General features: G+C 36.9%; 1 protein-coding gene across 1 annotated transcript; it reads left to right on the forward strand.

Moving 5' to 3' along the window:
- Positions 1 to 650: 650 nt before the first annotated feature.
- Positions 651 to 8,926, forward strand: LOC124834007 (protein LNK3-like). The gene is made up of 7 exons (XM_047308585.2): positions 651 to 902; positions 1,505 to 1,864; positions 6,831 to 6,925; positions 7,033 to 7,109; positions 7,592 to 7,708; positions 7,797 to 7,942; positions 8,416 to 8,926. Exons 2-7 carry the CDS (start codon positions 1,515 to 1,517, stop codon positions 8,735 to 8,737), a joined length of 1,107 nt encoding a protein of 368 aa, XP_047164541.1. The 5' UTR covers positions 651 to 902; positions 1,505 to 1,514; the 3' UTR covers positions 8,738 to 8,926.
- The last annotated feature ends 4,290 nt before the right edge of the window (positions 8,927 to 13,216 follow it).

Consider the following 13,216-nt stretch of genomic DNA (forward strand, 5'->3'; position numbering starts at 1 on the left):
AAAAAAAAAATTTTATATTTATGGCTTATATAAGTAATTAATATGTTAAATGTATTGTAGAATACATAAATGGTCAAATTCATTATTTTAATTAATTCACATCATTCAAAAAATTGGTTAAATTAATTATAAGTAACAAACTTTTCAGTTATTTATATTATTGTTAAATATTTGGATTCTATAGAAAAATTTTACATGAATAATTCCAAATGTTTAATTAAGAGTATTTTTAAAAAAACCATTATTGAATTAAAAAGTTATCATAAATAACTTTTTAATTCCATTGAAAAAATATGGTGGGGGAGTAGTAGTAGTTTTGTGTTATTCATAACTATAAAATTTAGAAAAGAAGTTAAATTAAAAAAAATAAATATAATTTTGATTTAAAATATGATAATTAATGCAAAGTATGGAAGAGTCAATAACAGGGGCCTAAGAGCAATGCACATGGTTTCCATCTTGATGGCATCAGATGCGATGCCCATGAAGCACGAAAATCTTAAAATGAAACCTCGTACTGACACATGTACCAATGAGGATGCTGCTTTTGATGGAGCAATTTAAGCCACAAATGTTTGGGACCAGAACATTCTCAACCACAAACTCATCACTGTATATGTTTCTTCTCCTTTGCCTTTTTATTTACACTCTGTTGTTTGGTGAGTCTCATTTCTAGTACAACAAACCCTTCAAGTTGCAACCTTTTTCTCTCCCTCCTTTTCTCGCTCTCTCTCTTTCTCTCTTATACAGTGGTTTTCACAGTTTCTCATTAGAATCTCGCCGTAGCAGCCTCTGATCATTATCTAACTACTGTCAACCCAACCTCAATTTGTGTTCATTCTGGGTGTCACAGTATTCTCTTTTTTGTTTTCATCAATTGCAAATTGAGTTTTCTCAATAGGGTATGCTCTTTTCTCTCCTTTTAGTGTTACTATTTTGGATCATGATTACTATTTTCATTCTTTTGTAGTTTTTAAGAATCTGTGATTTAGTATGTATGAAAATCGAGTGTATTGCGAGTCGGTTTCTTGCTTTTCGGTGGTTTCATGTTCTTTTTAAATGAGGTTGTTTTGTATGTATTGCTGAGTCGGTTTCTATTTTGCTGTGGTTTCATCTTCTTTATAAATGGGGTTGTTTTCTGGTCTTTCAATGAGAAATTAGGAAAGGGGATCGGAATTGGAGCTTTCAATGATTTTGGAAATTAACTGATCTGCATACTTTTCTTTTTTCTTTAGGTTTTTTTTTTTGGTTTAAAGTTTTATTAGAGATTTCATGAATCTGAGTTTTAGTTGAAAATGATGTTTCTCAGAGGATTTTGACATTGGATGTAGTTGTTTTCTTCCCCTTGTGACATTTGACATGCTTATCATGTAGAAAGATTATAGTGGCATGTTGGAATACAACTTTCAATGTTAGCCAAACAATTCTGATGTATGTACAACAACAAATTATGCATGAATGTCATTTTATAGTTAATATTCATTTTGTTTAACATTGTGTGCAGACACTAGATCATGGATTGGTACTATGGGAGTGGTGTTGGTGTTAATGATTATCTTATACCCAGAGATCAGGATTTATTGGACAGACATCCTTCACCAGAATATTGGTCAAACTGGGAAATAAGTGCAAATGAAGGTTGTAATTCAGCTAAACAATTTTTTATCATGGATTTTTTTGAAGAAAGATTCAATAATCAAATTGAGCTTGAACCATCTCTGCATGATAAAGATCAGTCTAGCAGTTCAAATGTATGTGCAAGATTGCATGAACAATCTTTTCAACAGACAGCACTCTCATCTGACCCGCCTAATTTCCAGCTTCAAGATCTACCCAGATTCGAACTCATGAATGACTCTTTCTTGTACAAACTTAACCTCTGAGATTGAGATACTTGATCATTTTAGAATAATCATGTATCTTCTTTAAGTAGATTAATTTGCAGAAGTACAAACTCAATTATAGGAAGTTTAGTGCAAATTGAATTGCTCTGTGGACTTTTTCACATTTTTTTGTATGGTTGGACCCGAAAGAATAATATTAGCTGTGGTTCATCTCTATCATGAACTTGTAGTAACATTGCAAATGTATTACAGCACAGCAGAGCCATTCAATTCTCACTAATTTACCCATAATAACTAGTTAATACTCTTGAGTAGAATGTATTCTGTTAGGTTCTTTTAGGCAAAGAGCCGTAACAGATAATTCTCCCTTCTCACAACACTCAAACAATAACCAAGAAATTAAATGTATGAGTATTTCATTAATTCTGTAAAGTATGTCAAACAGAATGACAAGTAAGAATCCCAAGGAAGCCTCCCTTCCTCCACTGGAAAATGTCCAGTCTAATTTCCCAAGAGTAAAATATCTCATAAAAAAAACCCCTCTCCACTTATTCTACTACTATTTATACTATCTTGCCCCTCTAACAAACTTCTAACAGACTTTCCCTCTTAACTTCCTTTCCCGCCTTTATTTCTCCTAACATACACTTTTATTCCTCTATCAATACCCCCCTCCATCTCAGCAACCTTGTCCTCAAGGTTGAAATCCGGAAACTGGTGCTTGATGTACCGTTCCTCTTCCCAAGTTGCTCCTTCTACTCCACCCTCCTGCCACTGGATCAGAACTTGGGACACCTTTTCTCCTTGTTGATCTTTGTCTCGCCTCTGCAATACCTTCAAAGGTCTGTATAATGGACCTTGCACCTGTAATTCTTCCGGCAATTCTCCTTCCACCTTATTCTCCCCTACAGCTTTCTTCAATTGTGACACATGAAAGATCGGGTGTATTCTGGCTGTTTCTGGCAGCTGCAATTTAAAAGCCACTGGACCCACTTGTTTTTCAACCAAGAAAGGTCCGTAATAACGAGCAGACAGTTTGGGATGCAACTTGGTTGGCATTGACACTTGTCTATGGGGCCTTATCTTAAGGAAGACCCAATCTCCTTCTTTCACACTAGACTCCTTCCTCTTTCTATTCGCATACTGCACCATCCGTTCTTGCGCTCTAGCCAAATGATGTTGCAATTGCTTGAGAGCTTCATCTCTCGTTTGTAAGTCCTGTGCCACCGCTTCTACCACCGTTTCTCCTGGAATGAATCTGTTTAGTGTAGGTGGGGCTCTGCCATAAACCGTCTCAAAAGGAGTGCATTTTGCTGCTCCTTGATAGCTGGTATTATACCAGTATTCAGCCCATGCTAACACGGTGTTCCATGCCTTCGGTTGTTCTGAACAGAAACACCGTAAATAGGTCTCCAATATCCTATTCAATACCTCAGTTTGGCCATCCGTTTCCGGATGGTAGGCAGTACTCATTCTCAATTTGGTGCCCTGAATTCGAAACAGCTCCTTCCAAAAAATGCTAATGAAGAGAGGATCCCGGTCACTAACAATTGATACGGGTATCCCGTGCAATCGCACCACCTCTCTTACGAAAATTTCTGCAATTACCTTTGCTGTATAAGGATGCTTGATGGGGATAAAGTGCCCATATTTGCTCAACCTGTCCACCACCACCAGTATCGTGTCGAACCCCTGAGATTTTGGCAATTTAACCACAAAATCCATACTTACTTCTTCCCATATTGCCTTGGGGATTGGCAATGGTTGTAGAAGCCCCTGGGGAGATGATGCCATATATTTGTGTTGCTGACAGATCAAACAAGCAGCTACATAATCGGTCACCCTCTTCTTCATACCCCTCCAGTGAAAAGCCTGAGCGAGTCTCCTATATGTTCGATATACCCCTGAATGGCCCCCTATAGTCGAATCATGGAATTCTGCTAAAAGCTTGGGTATCCATTCAGACTTCTCTGAAAGCACGAGCCGTCCTTTAAAATGTAATCTCTCGTTCTCCATGGTGTAAGCGGGATGGGAGTCAGGATCTTGTTTTATCTCTTCCATTATTTTTTTCAGTCCTTCATCATTCTCTACTTCCTCCAAAAGCTCTTGAAAATCAGGCCAATATGGCCTGGATATACCTTGCAGCATCTTATCCCCTTCTCCCCCATCTTCACCTTTTCTAGATAATCCATCGGCCACTCTGTTTGAAGCTCCCGTTCTATAATAGATATCAAACTCATACCCCATGAGTTTTGCTAACCAGTTCTGCTGGTTTTGAGTGGTTATGCGTTGCTCCAACAAATGTTTCAGGCTTTTCTGGTCTGTAAATACACTGAAACGTCTTCCCAGTAAATACGGACGCCAGTGTTGAATGGCTAGCACCAGTGCCATCAACTCCTTCTCATACACCGACTTGCCCAATGAGCCTTCTGACAATGCCTTGCTGTAATAAGCTATGGGCTTCTTGTTTTGTGACAATACCGCTCCTATTCCTTTCCCGGAAGCATCACATTCCACTTGAAACGCCTGTGAAAAATCAGGCAGAGCTAGTACAGGAGCAGTAGTGACTGCCTTCTTCAATGCTTGCATGGCTGCCTCCCCCATTTCCGTCCACTCAAACTTCCCCTTTTTTAAGAGATCTGTGAGAGGTCTCGCGATCTTCCCATAATCTTTTACAAATCTTCTATAGTAACCGGTGAGTCCTAAGAAACCTCTCAGCTCTTTGATACATCTGGGCGCTGGCCAATCAGTCACCGCTGACACCTTCTCACCATCCATCTCAACTCCTTGCTTTGATATCAGATGACCCAAATAGCGAATCTGTCTCTTACCAAATTCGCATTTTTTCTTGTTTGCAAATAGCCTATGTTGCCGCAGCACCTCCATCACTTGTCTGAGGTGATCTTCATGAGCTTCCCACGATTTGCTGTACACAAGGATGTCGTCAAAAAAGACCAACACACTCTTCCTCAAGAAAGGTCTCAACAGTGAATTCATCATATCCTGGAAAGTGGCCGGAGCGTTTGTGAGGCCGAAGGGCATTACGAGGAATTCGTAATGTCCCACATGAGTCCGAAACGCTGTTTTTGGGACATCGTCTTCCTTCATCCGTATTTGATGGTACCCCGATTTAAGGTCCACCTTGGAAAAAAAATCTGCTCCATGAAGTTCATCTAATAATTCTTCAATCACGGGTATGGGGTATTTGTTTGGGATGGTAACTTTGTTTAAAGCTCTGTAATCAATACAGAAACGCCAGCTCCCATCTTTTTTTTTAACTAAAATAACCGGGCTAGAATATGGGCTGTTACTGGGCCTGATAATGCCCAAGCCCATCATCTCCTGTACCTGTTTTTCTATTTCAGCTTTCATCAGATGAGGGTATCTATACGGTCTTACGTTTACAGGTTCGGTGCCTTCTTTAAGGGTTATCTGGTGATCAACCCGCCTGACAGGAGGAAGTCCCTGCACTTCCTCGAACACTACCTCGAATTCCTGCAAAATTTCCTCTAAATTTTGTTTTTGCATGATGGTTAAGTCTTCTTCCCTTAGCTGTCCCTCTGCTGTTTCAGCTTTATACATACTCCATACCACCGCCACTGTCTCTATCTCAGCTTCCTTTTGCAACATTTCAGGGGTAATTAATTTTTTCATTAATGTGCTGTCCCCCCTTAACACCACCTCAGCATCTGCTGACCCATACTTCAATGTCATCTTCTTCCAATCCACCCTTATCTCTCCCAATTTTGCTAACCACGCCACTCCCAACACTACATCCACTCCACCTAAATCAAATATGTAGAAATCCTCTCGCACTTCCGCTCCCTCCAACGCCACCGACAGCCCTTTGCAACACCCTTGTGTCTCCTTTCTCTGGCCATCTCCCAAACATACCCGATAGGGTGGCGTCTCCTCTTTCTCTAACCTCAGTTCGTCGACCAAGTGAGCTGAGATAAAATTATGACTCGCCCCGCTGTCGATTAATACGATGATCCTCCGCTCTCGAACCCATCCAGCCATCTTCATGGTGTTGGATTGCGTCACCCCCCCGGCTGAATAGACCGACAGCTCCATGCAACACTGTTCTGCTTCTTCCATCGTCTCCGCATCTTCCTCGTCGTCATCGGCTCCCATAATCATCACCTTAAAACTCCTCTCTGCGCAGCGATGCCCGGGACTATACGGTCCGCCACAGTGAAAGCAACGGCCCTCCTCCCTCCTTTTGAGATATTCCGAATATGGCAGTGTTCGCACTCCGCGATTCGACCCGCCACCACCGGACGTACTTTCGACTTTCGAACCGGCGGTTCTGGTCGTTGCCTCTTTCTTCCTCCGATTCATCCTCCGATTCGTCCTCCTCCGTCTCTCGACTTCCATTAACCGAATGACTGCCCTCCGAACTCCTTCCCTGGTTCCTTCTTCTCTCATGTTTCCCCAATCGTCTTCCACGGTCGCGATTCCCGTCTCGAGCCCTTCCTCTCATCTCCTCTCGAATCTCTTCCAACATGGCTTCCATGGACTCGAACTTTCCTTCCCACCTTTCCTCCAGTGCATTCATCTTGTTCTCCATCGCGCAACTCCTCCGATCTGGATCCGGCAGGTCGGACCAAATCTGTTAGGTTCTTTTAGGCAAAGAGCCGTAACAGATAATTCTCCCTTCTCACAACACTCAAACAATAACCAAGAAATTAAATGTATGAGTATTTCATTAATTCTGTAAAGTATGTCAAACAGAATGACAAGTAAGAATCCCAAGGAAGCCTCCCTTCCTCCACTGGAAAATGTCCAGTCTAATTTCCCAAGAGTAAAATATCTCATAAAAAAAACCCCTCTCCACTTATTCTACTACTATTTATACTATCTTGCCCCTCTAACAAACTTCTAACAGACTTTCCCTCTTAACTTCCTTTCCCGCCTTTATTTCTCCTAACATACACTTTTATTCCTCTATCATATTCTGATGTTGCATCACCACTTGTGTTTCAGGGATTCTGTACCTGAAGATCTGCAATGTGTTGATGTTGAAAACTTACACAAATCCATCAACATTTCACTAGAAAACCAGTGCAGCAGTACACCTGGTGACCATTCTCTCTTAGACATTAATATGTTGTAAACAAATATTTTGAGCATTTTTTATGATTTGGGAACATAGAATATCTTAAAATGTATGCCTTGTTACCATCAGGCACACTGCAGAAAGAAACCACAGATTCGGAGTATGTTTCAAGCAACTCAGGTTCAAAGGATTGTCCAGTTAGAGAGGTGAGAATTGCTTTCTGTCTAACAATCTACGAGATTTCATTTGCTTGGAAGATGAAATTTTGACTTGTCATGAACAGTCATCAGCATGTTGTGTGCACCCATGCTTTGAACTCAAAAATCTTGTAGGTTCCAGTTTGTTTAATTGTCGCATATAAGAACACATAATCACAAAGGGATGTAGGTTATGTGTATGCTATTTATCATATGCAATTATCATATGTAAGAAACTTATTACCTAGTTGATTAGTATTTTTATGCCTTAAAATTGTAATATTATTTTGAAGCTTTTTCTTGAATTTTGTTTCAACTCTCATGTGCTTTTCAAGCTTGCACCAACCACTTCTCTCACTAGTTTAGCCTTTTATCCAATCTTCACCTCATGGAAAAAGCATTAATGATATCTTTCATTTAATTTTGGCTGCAAATACATCATCTGCTTTCAAGGCTCATAGTGTAATGTAATCTGTTTGATTTTCTTTAAGGCACCACCAGCCAAGGTTTTAGACCCATTTGAACAATGCAGCAGGGATGATGGCATGCATGAGCAGTCATCACTTGAGGAATTCATACTGAAAGATCTTGAGATGGTAATTGGACAGGTGAAGTGACTAAACTCAAAATGCTGCATCTGATTAAGTGCAATAAATCATTTTTCCTGAATCTTTTTGTTGTTATTCATATTATAAGTTCACGGAGAGGACTCGTCTTTGCTTCCGAGATGCCCTGTATCGTCTTGCCAGAAATACAGAACAACATCATGAAATGCTGGACCAGAATGAAGATCTGAACATCCTAAAGCCAATGCCACATAGAGATCACAATGATATAACAAGGTAGGTATATGATTGATGTTTGTTGCCTGCTATGTTCTCTTGTCCTTTGTCCAACACACGACAAACTTTTAATGACAAAAACACTACATATATGTCACATTCTGGACAAACATTTTATGTTCTGGCTAACTGCAACATAATTTGGCTTGATTAGGCCAAAAACTTGGTTATATTTCCTCCAACAACAATATTGTAATGCTTTATTTCTAGTTTTCAGCATGAATCATCATATTGTTCTTTCACTCAGATTAATTCCAGGAAAAGCAAGCAGTAATGTACTAAATATAGTATATGCTTCGTTTCCATCTGTGGCTTATATGTATATTTTGCTTCTTACTTAATAGTGTGTTCAAAGCTTGTTTTTGAATTGTTAGAACTAGTGCTAGACACAATTCTATATAAGAATATCATGTCCATAGAACATGCTTCTGTACTTGTTCACTTTGATTCAATCATCAGTATGTTAATTCTAGGAGTCAGGACAAGAAATCAATGGAATTGGCTACCAACAATATTGACAGAATAATTGCAAGTCTCATGTTTAAGAGTATGGAGTTCAATATCCATGATCCTGCACTTACTCCATCAGCTACAAGTTCAGAATCCTTAAACAAAGAAGAAAAGTCTTGTTATTCCTATTCGCAAGAACTGCTAACAAATGCACAAATTCCAAGGTTTGGACCAAGTAATCAACTAAGGAACATTGGTTCCTACACCACTTGTGAAGATCCTGTAAAACAATCTTTCATGCTTGGATTTGAGATGTGTGATAGTGATCATTACAATAGACTCTAGTTAAACTAATCGGTCAATAGTTAAACCAATTAGACAAAATCAATTTCTTGTAATTATTCAATACTAAGGTTTTGAAGTGGTTTTACATCTGAATTATTTGTAGTATGTTATTTCATTCAAAAAAGTTTGTTCTATATAATAAACTTTATTCAATTGAAATGTAAATGAGTGAAATGATAGTTTGTTGGATCAAGAATAGTGGAAGACATTTTGAAAGTAAATTGATATTTTTCTTTTTAACTAGTTAATGATTAAGTTTTGAATTAAACGTTAAATTAAATAAATTTTTAATTCAGTGAGAATCAACAATTGTTTCCATTTACAAATCTAAAATTAAACTGGCAGAAAAGGAATTAAAAAATAAAGGAAAAAGCAACTTGTAACCATAAAACCAAGAGGAGAAAATAAAAAAGAAAAAATCCTGACTTCAGAAGAGATTAAAAAGAAAAGCTCATGTTGGCAAAAGAATGTACACAGATTAGAATTAACAATAAATTATACACTATTTATTTGATGAACTTCAGTGTTGAAAAATAATCTTTTACATTTAAATTATAGTAGTTCTCCCTATCAATGTGCATCTTACACCTCCAAAAATATCTTAAATACCCCACCAACGTTTGAATAGTATTTTATAAAACTAAAATTGTGTTTTAATTTATCATGTCTAATTGGACTTACAAGGGCAATTGCTCCCTTTCGTGAGATTGGTGTTTCAGGTGTCAAAACATTTTATAGATAATTTTTGTTGTGATTTGTTTTTTATGATATTCTGTTATGTAGTTTGTTGTACGATGAACAATTATACTGTTAGATTGTGTTATAGATGCACAGTAAAGAAAATTAATATATTAATAAGAAAATGTGTATTTTGCTTGTATCATATAGTTTCCATTTAGATTTGTTGTGAACGGTAAAGGAGCTCAAGTTGATTAAGAAAGATGGTTTTCTTAATATGTTTGAGTTATGTTTATACCCAACATATTTATATATATCCCACATTAATCTCTCAGGTTCAAAAATGGATGTTCTCATTTTTAACTTCGATATTAATGGTAACATCTCAAAATTAGAGGCTTGAAAATTTAAAATTTTTAAAATAATAATATAATTGCGGAAATCCAAATTCAACAAAGACTTTACAATTCAAGAAAAATAAACCAAAATTCTAATTTAATTATAAAATAAAACTCCATACAAAAAACAACCATAAATTCTTCAACTCTTTCAATCCACACTCGCCACAATATACAGCATCCGAACTAACTACATGATTATCTGCTTCCGTATAAAACGATCATCTTAGGTGGAAGCCACAACATGTAAGGGTGAACAACCAGAAATATCATAACATACAATATACAACAATCATTTTAAATACATAATAATATAATTATATTTCATCACAACATTAACAGCACAACCAAATCATTCATGAACCTACTGTGTCATCATAACTTTCGCAACTTCAGACCTATCTCCTCGACTTCTCAAGGACCAACAAGTAAAAACAACTGATGTACTATACTCAGCACGAGTCGAAGCCTTTTGGGTGAGACATCCACCTTCTCACGCAAAAAGAAGTGACACTCGAATCTTTGTCTCTATACGAGACTCCAACATCCTTAACGTAGCACAGTACAAAAAGCTCACACATGAACGACCATAGTACAAGAAAATAACAGTTTCATATTAGCATCACAAAATCAATACACATTCAATAACATGTATTTACCAAAACAAACACCAATTTTACTCAATTAATTGTGTACACATACAAACAAGGCAACAAAAGACAACAAGAAAACAAATCACGAATGTAAACTCCCCTTACCTTGGTTTCCTGTTAAAACTTTTTTCTAGAATAACCAATGTGCTTCATTAACACCCTGGAACTCTCACAGATCTCCACTCAATCAAACTCTCACTATCACCTTCAAAGTTTCTGTCTCTTTTTCCTAATGGCTAGGTTTTCAATGCTAACATAATATAAATAAGAGGCATACACCTATCTCTATTCGATTTATTTTCTTAATTTTTATAAAAATCCATTATTTTCATAATATAATCAAATAAAATTATCTTTGTTCTAATTTATTCTTATAAGTCCATAAATAATATATTCTATCATAATATCTTTATTCTAAATAATATGTATTATTATTATTATTATTATCTAACAATAATACTCAATTACATATAATAATATCTTAAGATATCTTTTAATTTGTGATAACGGTTGAAAAATCGTTATTTTTATACTTAATTTTGATATTAAAAACACACCCTTCATGACTTAAAAACTAGCTTGAAATCATGCTTTTGATTAAGTTGTGAGAATAAGAGAGTTGAATGAGTTTTATGCTTGTTTTACCTTGTTTTGACAGAAATTAAGATGAATTGGATGAAAAAGTTGAAGTAGCAAGGAGTTGGAGTCATGAAAGGTTGGAAACGTGGCACATAGAAGAACCAATGTTTCACGCCTGGGCGCCACCGCTAAGCGCCAGTCTGGACGTGCAACCACTGTTTCACGCCTAGGCGTCACGATTAAGCCCCAACTTGGTTCTGAAATCACTATTTCACGCTTGAGCGCCACCCTTGAGCGCCACCGCTGAGCGCCCGTTTTGTTTTGAAAGCATTGTTTCACGCTTGGGCGCCATCGTTGAGCGTCATTTGAGTGTCGCAGCTACCGCTGAGCACCCTTTTAGAGCGCTGAGTGCTGACGACGTGGGCTTGGGCCATTTTGCTGATATTTTTATGAACTATTTAAGGTTTTGGACGACCTAGGGTTCATATCTTTTGACAGAAAGAGGCGAAAACATACTCCTTTCACCCCCTTAGAGGTAGATTTTGGATGCGGAAGCTCCAATCTTCAACTTTTAGGGTTTTATCTTTCATTCTTTTCATTATTTTCATCTAGTTTCACCATGTATATGGTGAACTAAACCTCCATTGTTGTTGGGGAAACGATGTAATCCTTTGAAACTCTCATGTATTGAATTGATTCTTATTATAAATGTTTTACTTCATTAATTGTTAGGGTTTTTCTTCTACACTCTATGCATACTTTGTTTAACTCATTCGATTGCATGATTATTGATTTTGTCAATATGGACACATATGGGAAAATCTAGAACTGGGGAAATTCTCCTAAAAGCAATACTACCTAGACATAGGGATAGGAGGGTTGGTTGCCTTTAAGCTTCTGTGCGAATGTAATGCATAATTAATTGATAGGGATACAAGACATTGTGAACTAGTAATTAAGAGTAGGCTTTCTTCACCAAGACATCGGGTTTAAGGTAAATTAGAAAGTGTCATTAACATTAATGCAGAAGATGAATTCATAAATACATGAGAGTGGATAGGATAAGTCGGAAACCCCAACAACATAATCATTCCATATTTTATATCAATCACCTTTGCCTCTTTCAAGTCAATTGATCAACACTTGCATTCATATTTATTTTTCGCAATATAAACACAATGATTTTGTTTAGAAGTCTTAATTAATCAAGAAACCACATGAATGTATAGGTCGTGAGTCTCTAGGGAAACGATACTTGGTCTTACCATTTATTATGACTTGATACGATTCGGTACACTTGTTGAAGTGTTAACAATTTGTAAATATGTCTTGCATATAACAATATTCAAAAATATCTTCCAAAATATCTAACTATATCAAATATTATCCTTTTCTAATTAAATTATTCAAAATCTTCTAATTAAACTATCATTCCATATATGCTAACTTTTATAACAATTATTGTAATTATATAATAAAGTAATATAAAAACTATAATTATATATATAGAAGAAACTCACAACTAACATATATTTTAAAAATATATTGTTTTTATTATGGCTTAATAACACTGATGGTCCCAATTTTTTGTCAATTTTGTTCGAAATGGTCCTACTATTTTTAAAATGTTCAATGTAGTCCTAAATATTATAATTTTTGTTCAATTTAGTCTTTTTTGCAAATGCCATTTAAATCGTTAACGACCAACTGTGCAGTTGTGCAAAACCCACATGAGATGGCATTGAACTGCCCATGTGGACACCTTACGGCACAGTGAGGTGGATTTATTGATTTTGAAAGTGTATTTTAGATATTAGGGTTTTTGTTTTGAAAATTAAATTAAGGGTATTAAGGATGAAGCTGCCACGTGTCCTAATCGAGGAGGGTCATTCGTTGTTGAGATTATGGAAGCACACTAGTAGTGGTCACAATTCTTGTTATCTCTCGTGGCGATGCTGGCTCAATGAAGAAGAAGATGAAGACGTTGCAATCTTGCCCTTGTGATGGATGCTGGTGGTCTTGCATTAGGTGGATGTGCAATTTTAGGGTTCTTTGGGTTTCTAATTTGGGAATTTTTGGCTTGGTTGTGTTTCCTTACAAGTTGATGAAAGCACGAGGGAGAAGTAGGTTTGCAAATATGGTGGTTCTTAGGCGCGATTGGGTTGCGGGTT

This window comes from Vigna umbellata, chromosome 7, assembly GCF_029865625.1.
Source record: "Vigna umbellata cultivar VRB3 chromosome 7, Vumbellata_1.0, whole genome shotgun sequence".
In the NCBI taxonomy this organism is placed as follows: domain Eukaryota; kingdom Viridiplantae; phylum Streptophyta; class Magnoliopsida; order Fabales; family Fabaceae; genus Vigna; species Vigna umbellata.